Source organism: Lemur catta, chromosome 24 (assembly GCF_020740605.2).
Source record: "Lemur catta isolate mLemCat1 chromosome 24, mLemCat1.pri, whole genome shotgun sequence".
Lineage (NCBI taxonomy): Eukaryota > Metazoa > Chordata > Mammalia > Primates > Lemuridae > Lemur > Lemur catta.
In genome coordinates, this window is record NC_059151.1 from 7,312,966 (window position 1) to 7,327,091 (window position 14,126).

General features: G+C 32.2%; 1 protein-coding gene across 2 annotated transcripts in view; it reads left to right on the forward strand.

Moving 5' to 3' along the window:
- Window positions 1–14,126, forward strand: part of GRID2 (glutamate ionotropic receptor delta type subunit 2) — a 1,057,247-nt gene that overhangs the window by 185,394 nt on the left and 857,727 nt on the right. For both annotated transcript variants that reach the window (XM_045536712.1, XM_045536713.1), the window contains exon 2: window positions 8,745–8,900. In XM_045536712.1, coding sequence (XP_045392668.1) covers window positions 8,745–8,900 — 156 coding nt within the window. The remainder of the gene's footprint in view (window positions 1–8,744; window positions 8,901–14,126) is intronic.

Below are 14,126 nucleotides of genomic sequence, written 5' to 3' on the forward strand. Positions count from 1 at the left end.
AAACTAGATAATTATGGTGGGTGGAATGGGAGTTAATATTATAATGTTCTTTGACCTCTGAGAACAAAATGCTAAGTAGGCAGTGGACATTGGGAAATAATGAACCAGTTAGTTTCTGTACCTGGTCACAATTTGCATATTATAGATCTAAGTAAATTATTAAGCCCTTTAATATATAAAGTCAATGACTAAAGCATTTTCATTCTATTAGGATCATTAGTCACTAAAGTAAAAAAAAAAAATAACTTCTTACAAATTGAAAGACTAGAGATTTGTTCTAAATCCTGCATGGTGGTGCATATTTCATTGCATGGTGCATATTTCATTGCAGCTCACCTAATATTATTTTCAAGTAACTTCAAAAATTGTCATTTAACCTAATGTTTAGAAATTTATATCAATTTAATTCTTTGTATATATTAATTAAGCAAAAAAACAGATTTAAATATACGGTTTGAGAAAAAGTATAAATATGAGTTCACCTATTTGCTTTTTTTAAGACAGTATAATTTAAATTATTGTGGCAAAAAAGTTATGCAAAAAATTATTTAGAAACTTTTATAAAACTAGGCCTAGTTAATAAAATTTTATCAAACTAAAAGTAAGATTAAAACTTACCTGATAATTTTAATGTACAAATAAAATTTCATTATAGTGATTATGAAAATAAAAATATGTATATTATTTGGTTATCTAGGAATTTGTTATAATCAATGTACTGCCAGTTATTCAGCTCATAGTTTTTTAGGAAGCTTGCTTGGAAACTAAGAGCTGTGAATTCTGCAGCTGTCATTACTAGTTTGGGCCTTGGGAAGGTTACTTAATCTGAGTTTCATTTCCTCACAAAGGGTTTTTATCAAAACTAAATTAAATAATGTCTATGAACCACTTAGTACAGTGCTTAGTACTAATAAATGTTAATTACTATTGTTGTTAGTATTTCGATTATTATAAACTGGAGATAATCCCAACAGAATACAATAGTCTCTAATTCAGAATAATATTTGCTAATTGTCACGAATTTGGTGTAAATCCAGCACCTCTTTTCCAACAATTAGAGTTATTATTTTGATTTACTTCTTCAGTCAGAGTGCTTGTGAAGGGTTAGATAAGGTGAAATGAGAAAAATATGTCTCTTTATGGAAGGAAAAAAAGTTCTGAAAACCGTATTTCATGCCTGCAAGAATATTAGCTTAGAATATTATAGGAAATTTTCTGTTGAAGAAGAGACTGCTGAAAACATTTGTAATGCAGACTTAATTTGTGGGAGCTGCCTCAATGAAACTAATGTTACATGAACAGAGAACTTTATATATATCCATAAACAAATATATTTATTATATATACACACACATATTTATGTATATGTGTAAATATATTTCATTTTCATTGTAATGAGAATCCCACTGAAGTAGTAGCTTAGCTTGTCTGTATGCTAAAGATATTAAATGGTAACAAAAATGCTTATCTCATATGTTCACAATACTCTTAATTTTTTGTACTATCTAGTAGTATTGACCATGTTCAAACTTTTTTCCCCTTGAACTGAGAGTATTGTGAATCAGGGAGAAGGAGAATTTTGACTTTTAAAATATTGATAATGTCTTTGATTATTTGCCCTCCTTTTTAAATAGATGCATACTTTCCACTGGCAGTAATGGGAATACCATGTGTAGGTTAAAAAATGTTAAACATCTTTTAGTTTGGATATCTGCACATAGTGCACCTAATGTGTATGCACAAGGCATTGTTAGAATTAAATTTAAAAACCCACTTGTGAAAGTAGCATCTAAAACAGTAAGGATATATGATGACTTAACAATTCTGAATAGTTTTGCAGAATTTTAAATGCTACCATGACCAATAAATTCCTCCAAGGCAGAAAGTTGTGCTTTTTCTTTAACTTCCTCAACTAAAGTCATTGAAGCTTTTAAGGTAAAGAAAGTAAATTTTATGTAAAAATAGTCTTCTCCTCGTATTTTTACTATGATTCGTCATTTTAAATCCTTTGTGGAATATAATAAATAAATTTAATAGGCTAATCACCAGAAAAGTACTAGTTATTCACCATATACGTACACCCACCCCCCACACACATATATAACCTGATGCATTTATATATACGTATATACATATATATTCTCTGTAAAGAAAATGTTTGAAATTAAAATAGCATAATATGGAAGAGATAGTTGCAAACTTGAAACCAGGGAACCAAACCTCCAACCTCCTACTCTACTTCTTGTAACTTTGGGCTGTGTAATTTGGGATAAATCACTCAAAATCTTGGCAGTACACTTTCTGGAAAATGAGGAGGTGTGTTTATAACATCTCTAACATTCCTTTTAGCTATGGTTTTGTGGAAACCACACACTTGCTTCTTTCCATTTAAGGCATTTAGATGGCATCTAAATTCTGCTATGCCTGATTAAGCATTTAATAAATTTTAACTGTTCTGCCATAAAATCATTTGTTAAGGGACACAATGGCACACTGTGATGGTTTTCTTTGTGTTGAGGAAAGGTTGGTTTGGGGAACAGGTGGATGAATGGGTGGATGTGTGAATAAAAGCAGAGAAAGAGAAAAAGTGAAGAGGAAAAACAGAGGGCAGAGGAGAGAGAGAGCGTGTGACTGCAAAAGAATCAACTCTGTTGCTTCAAAGTAAATTAGAGATTCATTACATGTAGCAGCTTTGGTACCTTTAAGTTTATCCTTTTTAAGATTACCTAGCATAAAGAATTTATATATATTAGGCAAAATTAAGCGAATAAAGTGTTTGGACTTTGTGACTGAAAAAAGATTAGCCACCTTTGATTTTATTTGCAACTATGAAATCCAACCGAACTTTTTGGGGACTTTGTTTCATAGATGTCTTTCCAGATGATACAGTTTTAAGCATGAATTGATTGTGCAAGAGGAATGTAGATGTTTTGATGTTTGCTTTTAGTTTTGAAAGTATTTTGTATGTTAGTTATATAAAATAAGACACATATATATGTGTGTATATATATCTACATATCTTTCTAAAAGTCTACTATGTGGACAGTGTCTTCAAAATGTACTAAAAACTTTCTTAATATTTTTAGAGAAAATTATGGGCTAGATGAACACATTTTTTTCTTCCACTATCTTACCTGGTAAATGATGTTTCTTCCACTTGCCTCTTAAACATTTAAGACAAAAAAAATTAAATATTCAAACTAAAAATACAAGTGTATGATTAATATCTTGCTGAATAACTTGAGTCTTCTGGAATCATGATGCCTGTGATAATAAATTCATATGCAAGTACATTTGCAATTCTACTCTTATTTTAAATTAGGTTTAGTTGTAACTTACATTCTTCTTCTTCCTTCTTCCTATCTCCTTCCCCTTCTCCTCCTCTTCCCACTCCTCATTCTCCCTCCTCCTTCCTCCTTACTCCCTCCTTCCTCCTTCCTCCTTCCTCCTTCCTTCGTCTTCTTTCTTCTTTCTTCTTTCTTTTTAAGAGACAAGGTCTTGCTCTGTCTCCCAGACTGGAGCATAGTACTGGCCCAATCACAGATCACTGTAGGCTTGAACTCCTGGGCGCAAGTGATCTTCTTGCCTCAGCCTCCTGAGTAGCTAGGACTACAGGCTAATTTTCAATTTTTTTTTTTTTTTTGCAGAGACACGGTCTCTATTTGTTGCCCAGGCTGGTCTCAAACTCTAGCTTCAAACAATCCTCCTGCCTCAGCCTCCCAAACTTCTGGGATTATAGACATGATCCACGACACCAGTCCTCTATTTTTTTTAATTCTATTCATTTTAATTATATTTTTTAAAAAGCAGAGGTACTGTAGTTTGTCAGTTACCTGTCAGTTTTGTAAATTTGATTCATATAATAATTTATTAATTTCCAGTGGGCATAGCTACGTTAATGCTTTTACACATGACAATTAAAATTTTAGACTAGCATGGTTTTAATATTAATATAAATTATGATTATGATTATTTTCACAGGTATATTTTTGTAGACCTTTGTCTAAATTTGGTATTTGTTTATATATTTGCTAATTTGTCTATTAGTCACATGGAATTTATATTCAACAGTATTATATATGATGCAACTCATTAGAGTTAACATTCTTTCTAAGATATAAGAAAACATGTAAACATGATATAATTTGCATTTGAGAACATATATGTATATGTCCACATGTCACAGTCATTGTATAAGAATTAAGTAAAGCCTATTTTCCCTCCCATGGTAAGAGAAGAATATCAACTACTAATGATGCTAATGACTAATTATAAATTGGTAAAATAGGAATATTTAGGAAGAGTTCCTTTTCAGCTGTATAGCTTAGTCTTCCTTTTAGTTTGGCTAATGGGAAGACTACACAGAGTATATTCTATTGATCAAACACTGTGTGTGTCTGTGTGTGTGTGTGTAAGTGGTGGAAGAATTATTTCATCTTGATTAGTCTAATCTGCTTTTCACCTCAGTGTTTTAAAATAATATTGACCATGAAAACATGCTAATAAAAATGCCTAGGAAGGAACTAGATGCTGTGTCATGATGTTAACTATATAGTTATGAATATTGAATTTGAGAAACTATATAACTAAAAAAAGTAAATGTAGAATGTTTGATATTGGATTATACCAGTAATATCTGTGTATTAATACAAAGGCTAAAGAATTGACGTTGCTATGACTATTGGAAGTATGTGAAATAAGAAAGGAACTTCTTTCTTGAGATTTTTCCTGTGGGACTGACCAGACTGTTTGCAAAATGCTTGCTTTTAACACAAAATGCTTTGTGCACCCCTTTAGGATAAAGCGAAATATAAGATGAGATTTTATAGCTGAGAAAAAAGTAAATAAATAACTGGGATTTGAAATGTTGGCCAAGATTTCCTGTTCTTTGGTTACACTGTTTGCAATAAGATGAACTGTTTCTTCTGTGTACTTCCTTGCTGTTTGCAGAAAGATGAACTGCTTCTTTTGTGCATTTCCTTTCAGTATATCTTAATTCAGCACAGAATTGACTAATTTGCTATCATTTCTGCAGGTCTCTGCCATTTGTTACGCTTGGTTTAATGTTTAAGGCACTATTAAGTGTTCTGTCAGGTAATAGTAAAATGCTTTCATCAAAAATATATTAGTAATACTCAGCAGAAGTCAGTAACATCACCTGCTATAAAACAAGGCTGATTAGAAACTCTTCTTTTAAAAGACCCATTTAGAATCCACGACAAGCTGAAACATCTTTATATAAACACACATCATTTCTTTGTGAATAGACATTTATATTATCTGATTTTAAAGGAATTGGTTATTTCAGCTTCAGTTGAAGGCAATTTATATTGTACATCCTAAAATACTGCTAAAGAATATATAGATCTAAATCTGATAGTATTAAACTTCCATGTAATGATTAATCTAGATTGGTATAAGAATTATCACATTTTAAAATGATTCTTCATGCAAGTGGCTTAAATTAGTAACATAAGTCTAAAATTTATTATCTAAATTTTTTTACAAACGCTTAGTTTCTAAAGTAGAATTCTATCTGGTTTAGAAATCACAGGATAAGTAAAAGATTAAAGTCTGTAATATATATTTTACCCTATTAATAAAACAGTAATATTCTGGCTAACAAATATCTAGTAACATAATTAGGAAGCATTTAATTAATATGACAATTAAAAAAATTTGGCCGGGTACTGTGGCTCAGTCCTGTAATCCCAGCACTTTGAGAGGCCGAGGTGGGAGGTTTGCTTGAGGCCAGGAGTTTGAGATCAAACTGGGCAATATAAGCGAGAGCTTGTCACTACAAATATTAAAAAAAAAAAATTAGCTGAGTGTAGTGAAGTGCGCCTGTAATCCCATCAATGCAGGAAGCTGAGGCCTGAGGATTGCTTGAGCCCAAGAGTTCAAGATTGCAGTGAGCTGTTATCACACCGCTATACTCCAGCCTGGGAGATATAGTGAGACTCTGTCTCAAAAAGAAAAAAGAAAAAAAAAATTCTTGCCCTTTTCTCTCATGCTCATAGCCATGGGCAAGTATTCAAATTACAAAGAAAATGGAAGGCAAGGGTTTGAGGAGGGGAAGCTGGTCAAAGTATTAGCGCAATTCATGCCAATAGAAAAGAGCACTGATGACACAAAGCCAGGTTCATATAATAAACCTCTTATACATTCTGCCTTCTCCGGCAGAAGTTGATGATCATCTTCCCATGGTGAGTCCATTTCAGGGTGGAGAAGTTAAGAGTAAACTATTACATTTGTCAGAATGTGTCCAGTTTCAACCTTTCTTTATCATGCATTGACTCTAATAATATATGTTTAACATCTTGATCTTTCACTAGAAGGTTTGAGACTTTAGTCACACATGTATAAAATCAACAAAACTGGAATATATGAAGTGTCTGCTTTTATATATAGGTGTGTGCATGTGTCAACTATATATATTTTTATATATGTGTGTATGCATACTCATAGTCTGTTTTATCTCTTTAGGTGTGTTTGTGTAATACCCATATTGTATTTATATATGTAAAAAGATTTTTTCATATGTACACAATTTTATTTTTATAATCACACACTAAAATGAATAGTCAAGAAACATATGTATATGGATATGTATGTCATAGGTATATATAGTCATTTGTGTATCATTATATTTACTCTGGACTAAAATGTGTACCTGCTTAGAACTATAAGCATCAGAATAATACAGATAAACTATGCACAACCAAATGGGATAGAGTCTCTCAGATTTGCAATAAGGCCAGAATCCCCATAAGAAACTTTTATTCTTCATAGGTACAATCCTGGAAGCCTGTCTCCTGTAGTGATTTACAGCAAGGACATTGGAGTCAAGGAGCCCAGGTCTCTGGCCCTAGCTGTGAGACCTTAGGCATATTTCTTGCACTAAATCTTAATTTTCATAAGTGTATATATATCTAGGAGTATACATGTCACATAATTATTTTAAGGATTAAATGAGATACTGTATTATGAAAAAATTAATGGAAACTGTTAAGTACTGTTTGAATTATAGTATTTATTTACTTATTTTGTTGTATATATTTAAGGCATAAAACCTGATGTTTATATATATATATACACACATAGTGAAATGATCACTATAGTGAAGAAAATCTATGTATCCATCACTTTTCATAGTTACCTTTGTATGTGTATATGTAAGAGAAGGTAAAATCCACTCTCAACATTTTTTCAGGCTTCTAGACAATAGTTAGACATTAGATCTGTAGACTTAATAATCTTACAAAACTGCAAGTTTATACCCTTCAACCTACTTCTACCCATTTCCTCCCTGTCCCAATCCGTGGTAACCACTATTATACTCCCTGCTTCTCTGAGTTTTACTTTTTTTGACACCAGATATAAGTGAGCTGGTGCAGCATTTTTCTTTCTGTCTTTCTAGATCTGGTTTATTTCATTTAGCATAATGTCCTTCGTGTTCATCTATGTTGTATTCAAAAAAAGAATAAAATGCTATCATTCACTGAGAATTTACTATTTAGTTACAACAATTTACAATTTGGATATATATTATTTAATACACACAATAATCCTTAGGGATAGTATTGTGATTAATATATTTTACATATGATGTATGTGAGGTTTAGAATTTGAGTGCCTTGTTCAAGGTCATATACTTAACTAGTGACAGAGTCAGGATTTGAAATCAGTTTGCTCTTAGACTGCTGTGTTTAGCCAGTATTCTGCTGACAACCGAACACTCAATAAAACATAGCCATGGTGCTTATCATTATCATTATTACATATGGATGAAAAATACTATAATTATCCACTAGGACTTATGTTAGTTCTTCAGGAAGTATTTCTTCCTTCCCTCTGCTGAGAGATTTTTATGTCTCTAAATTTTCTGTAAATATTATTGAACTTACTGCTATAAAAAGATAATGAAACTCTTGTTCAAAAAAGGAGGGAGGAGGAAGGAAATAAAGAGGAAGAAATTAAGATCATAAGGGAAGTTTGATTCTTATATACTCTATAAACAGCGCTCAGAAAGTTTCCTGATTTTATTTCCTATTATTCAGAAAAAAGTTCTTCAAGCTATGAATTCCTAAAGATCTCATGATATAAGATATCCAATACATTAGCCACTTTGTCACACAGAAGCTTTTTGTACCAATTACACTGTCTTCTCCATGCCTGCAATAACACTTTGATGTACTATTCATCATTTCCATTTGGAAGAAGTAACAATATTCCTTTTCAACTATCACACTGCTTCCAGTACAATGTGTCTCAGTAATAAATAAAGTGCATGCTTTAAGTGAAAGTATACTTTTTTTTTTTTGAGACAGAGTCTCGCTCTGTTGCCTGGGCTAGAGTGAGTGCCGTGGCATCAGCCTAGCTCACAGCAACCTCAAACTCCTGGGCTTAAGCGATCCTCCTGCCTCAGCCTCCCAAGTAGCTGGGACTACAGGCATGTGCCACCATGCCCGGCTAATTTTTCTATATATATTTTTAGCCGTCCAGATCATTTCTTTCCATTTTTAGTAGAGATGGGGTTTCGCTCTTGCTCAGGCTGGTCTTGAACTCCTGACCTCGAGTGATCCACCTGCCTTGGCCTCCCAGAGTGCTAGGATTACAGGCGTGAGCCACCGCGCCTGTCCTAAAAGTATACATTTTTTAAAACCATAAGTCTTGGCATATTTCCAGAGGGCATGACAAAATATTTATATTATTGTTTAATGGCAAAACTCATTTGTTTCTAGGAGCAATTTTTGATGAATCTGCCAAAAAAGATGATGAGGTGTTTCGCACAGCGGTTGGCGACCTTAACCAGAATGAGGAGATCTTACAGACTGAGAAAATCACGTTTTCAGTGACATTTGTTGATGGCAACAACCCTTTTCAAGCAGTTCAAGAAGGTAAGTTCCATCAGCAGTCCACTATTTATTTTGTTTTGCTTGTTTGGTTCATTTCAAATGAGAGTGAAATTATATTTATATTGGTAAAAAGCTATTAAAGATGGGAATCATTTTTGTGTTTTTGCTGCTAATTGGGCATTGCTTTTTTTCGCAAGTGCTGTTTGTTAATCTTGTATTCTACTTTTTGAAAGGACAGAGTATGGAAGGTCATTGTATTGATTGAAATATAATATGAAAATGGACATAAATATTTATAGTTACAAACTTCGCAACATTTTTATGACTTCAATGTAAATGAAACATTCCTTAAAAGTATCACTTTCTATCAGAGTTACGATTTTGGACTTCCCTGAGACAACTGCCACCATGAGTGTTGTTACAACTTGCTCTGGCATTTCAGGTGTACCCATGACAAATGTGTTGCTGCAAGGAAAACCTTTAGACACTAAACACAAATCAAAGATTTTGTACTGGAATTGTAACATACTGACCTAGGCTATAAATTTTTTACTCTCTACAAGGTACCAAATATTAATATTAAAGCACTTTCCTCCATTCTCTGTGTTCACTTGAGTAAATTAAAATTTTTCATTGGTACAAAGTAATACATATACAAATTATTTTTATTATACTGGCATGGCCATTTCTATTAATGAAAATTTTGACTGAAAGATCTTAGATAAACAACATTTTGTGCTTGATGCCATTAATCTTAATTAAATGTTTAGCTCCTTGATCTACTGATTGTTCATGAAACTATTTGTTGCTGGTTACTATGATCCAAATGTTTGTTCCCTCCTACTTCCCCCCTAAATGAGTATGTTGACACCTAATCCTCATTGTGGTGGTATTAAGAGGTGGGGCTTTTGGAAGATGGCTAGGTCCTGAGGGCTCTGCCCTCTTCAGTGGGATTAGTGCCCTTATCACATAGGCCCACGGGAGCTTGTCTGCTCTCTGCCAAGAAGACACCATCTATGAAGCAGAAAACAAGCCCTCATCAGACATTGGATATGCTGGTGTCTTCATCTTGGATTTCCCAGCCTCCAGAACCGTGAGCTATAAATTTCTGTTATTTACATATTTCCTAGTCTAAGGTACTTTGTTATAGCAGCCCAAATGGCTTAAGACACTAATCTGGTTTATATTTTATTGTGATAATGTATTTAGACTGAAGAAATTGAATGCAAAATTAAAACAAAGCATTCGCTTCATTAAAAATTTAAATAGGATTTAGCAGGAGAAAAGGAAGATATATGTAGCAAAGTTGGAAGGAATTTTTATTAAAAAAATACAAACATTAAGTGGTAAGAAAAACAAACATAAGTGTGTGAAAAAGCTGTCCTTTTCATTTACTGTTGTATCTATTTGATATATAGGTAACGTTTATTGAAATATATTTTGGTCAATATTATTGTCTACTGTTGAAACTTCATGTTTACTTCTGTCAATTAGAGAATTGAAATGATGATTGGTAGTCTAAAGGCTAACATATGTTAGCATTTTTAAGAAAACTCTTATCATATTTCTTTCTTAACCCTTAGTTTTAATGGCCAGAATGAGAGCAAGAAAAACATGAGGAACTGTTTTTTATTTTTTACTATTTTCTGAGTAACTAAACATTAATAATTGAAGACATGCTAAAATGTTCATGCTTTTAAAAAATTGACTTTGACTGAAAAAGCAGAAGGAAATAAAGAAATGAAGACAATACAATCGTTAGAAAGGCATTATAAAGGCAGAAAATATATAAATACATCCCTCACACCTTTATTAGAGAATACAATTTGAAAAGTGAAGACAATTTTTAAAATGCTAACAGGTTTTTTGTTTGTTTTGCATATTGCTTTGTGTAATTATTCGGCTGCCAGCTAAATTCTGGAAACAAAAAGTATGTTTCCAAAGAACCATAGTGACTTGAAAGAATTTGTGGCACTTCAAATTGAGAGAGGAAGTAAGTTTCCCAGATAGAGACCACTGCTCTGTATTTGTCAAGAAAAAAGAAAGAGCTGGACAGTTTGCCTGATGGTTTCTGATGCTAACAGGATGTTCTGGATCAGTTATTTTGATGGTTAGCTTTGGGTAATGAAGCTGAAATAAGTTCCAGGAAGCTCTAAAGATAATTTGTTTCCCCATTCAATATCAGGAAGAATTTCAGTTAATTTTAGAAGTAAAAACAATTCTTTTCTTTAGAGTTGTTTTTATAAAATGTTTGAAAAATAAGGGAAAATATTCAGTTGAAAGAGAACAAGAAATAATTGAAAAGAACTATTTTCTTAAATGTTTGGAAGAAATAATTTAGGAGAAAATGTCAACTGTGCCATAAAAGATGGCCAATTTTTCTATTATCACATCTTTTCTGCAATATTATTAAAATCTATAATAGAGAGGGTCTTAAATCACCTCCTTTTTTTGACATTCAAAAGAGTGACAAAATAATCAATTTTATAACTATAGCTGATTGTTTACAAATTAGCACGCCTAATGAACTTACTAAAAATTCATGGTTTTGACCTCTCTCTCTCTCTCTCTGTTTATTTAAATTTGAAAGTCTAGTTCTTGAACAAATGTCAACATCAAGTATATATATATTTGGTAATAATAATGAATGTTAATAGGTATCACACAAAGGGTAGATAAAATCTAATAGTCTGAAATACTCAGTTTATTTTATTTTACAATTTTCTCCAACCAGCCATATTTAAGAACTGGTTTTTATTTTAGAAATTTAAATTTCTGTTCACCTTATCTTTCTCCTAGCAACACTTAGTAAGAGAAAGGGATGTAATGATCAACAGGCTATTTAACCCATAAACAATAATAATAAGGAGTATTAGTATTATTAAAATCATCCTTTGTAGCTTGGGCTACAGTACATTTCTGGATAGCAGTTCTTTTGAAGATGAGTTTCTAGACAGATATCTCAGTTATAACTTGGGATTAACATTGCACTTTCTGGAGATCTGACTGGATTGGATCATTTTTCACATTATGTTGTACATCAGTCTCAGACCTTTCAAGTAAATGATCAGTAAAAACAAAAAAAATGCTTTTTTCACAAAATAATCTAGAAATAAATCACCTATTTTCAGATGATGCTTTTTTACTTTCTTTTTGGTATATTTGTTGATAAGCTGTTGTTTATCTTTTGTGTACTGAGTTGTGGAATATTAACCAAGGGCAAAGAATGTTTCAGGAAATTTTTAGTATTTTTTTTTCTTTTGGGTAGGCTGTTTGGGTAGCTGGAATGTAACTTTTTCCCTTAAGAAGATACATGAAAGAGAAAAAAAAATCATATGGCTATTTTTAAAAACCTACATAATTATAAGGGTGGAAAATTATATGTCTAGTTGAATATTTTCACTATATAGATGAAATAATTGAGACACAGAGAAGTTAAGTAATTCTCCTAATTTCCCCTAGAGTGACCAAGCAAGTGTGTAGCAGAAAAAGAACTAAACCAAGACTTTTATACCCACAGTCCCCAACCCTGGGCTGTGGACCAGTACTGGGTGGCCTATTAGGGACCTTGTGCAGAGTTGCCCCCTGCCCCATCTGTGGAAAATTTGTCTTCAATCAAACTGGTTCCTGGTGCCAAAAAGGTTGGGGACCACTGCTTTACACCACTAGAATATTGTAATATTTTTCTGTCTACATCTGTTAAATACACACACACGCACACACACACAAACAAACACACATGAAATAACACGGTATATTACAGGATTTTACTAAGTACTTCATGGCAGGAAAAAGGTAGCAGATTTAGATGTATTGATATGCATTTGATGTTTATTATTTATGTTTATGGCATGGAATAGTAGGAAAATTTCAGTCTAGGTGATAAACACCAGTTGTGTTGTATAAGTCATTTTAGTTTTTTTGGCCTTGGTTTTCCTCATCTGTAAGAAATGAAGAAATCAGAATATAAATAATACATTTTTAAGGTAACTTTCATCTCTATGGTTTTAAGACTCTTCAGAACACATTTCTAGATTTAGAACCTTATAGAAATTATCATTATTATTTTCCCTTTAGAGAAGTTTTCACATTGCTGAAATTTCCTCCCAGTTTTTCTATGACTGACTTTAAAATAAGTTAAAAAGATACATAGTACCTATTCTTGCTTCTGCTACTTCATCCAACTATTCGCCACAGCCCAAAGAACCCATTATTATCACCAGAATCCAGAAAGGGCCCTGTGCTGGTTTAATAGACCTGGACCAAAGTAGATGTTGGCAGATTTTTCTTTTTATTTCTGTATTATAGATTGTTTCCTCTGTGGCATCTATCTACTGTATATAACATAGATGCACAAATGTTTGGTGTAAAAGATAGTGCTGTCTCTAGTGAAAGCAGTGGCAATTATTTATATTGTTAGCTCTCAGCTGAGACCAACATAATATGGGCCATGAAAGGTGGAAATTTTCAAGAAAACAAAGTCATGAAAAGTAAGGGTAGTGTATTTGTAAAAATGCTTACATTGGAAGATGAATGCAGACATATGAATCCATATATAATTCTTACATACATTAGATGTGTCAGGAGGTATCTAAAACATCATGCATTGATATTTAGTGGCAAGATTCAGCTAAAACATTTTTAAATAATTGCTTTATTAGGCAAGTGCCTAAAAATGAAGTACATAGTGAGTATAAGACCAGAATTATACTATGGAGTCACAAATGAGTCTACTTGAATACAAAGTATTAACTATAATAATTATTTTTGTTTCTACTTTGATACAAAACATTATAAACAATATTATTATAATTAACAACACTGAGTTTATTAAAAAGGTCCAGTGCTTTTAAAATATGAAAATTTGAATAATTTTATCAAAGTATGATTCAGAGAAGTAAACTATTCTTATTAAAGAGTGCAGCATTAATATTCATTATAATTAAGCAAATGTAATTTTAGAAATGTGAACACAAAATAAAAGTTCTTTTTAATATAAAAAGCAGTCATAATTAAGAGAGCTCATCTTCCAAGTTTCATTCCAGTCTACTTTAAACTTACTCTTTTGCATACCTCACTATCAGTAATGATTACTCCAAAAGAATCTTGTAAAAAGCAGACATTTCACTTTAATGCAATGAAAATTAGTTGGATTTGACTCCTATATCTTCGAAAATAAAATAATTGCATGTATATGAAGTATGCTTATAAAACAATGAAACTGCTTTCACTTTTGGTTTATGCTACCAGTCTCATTTCTTTATATTT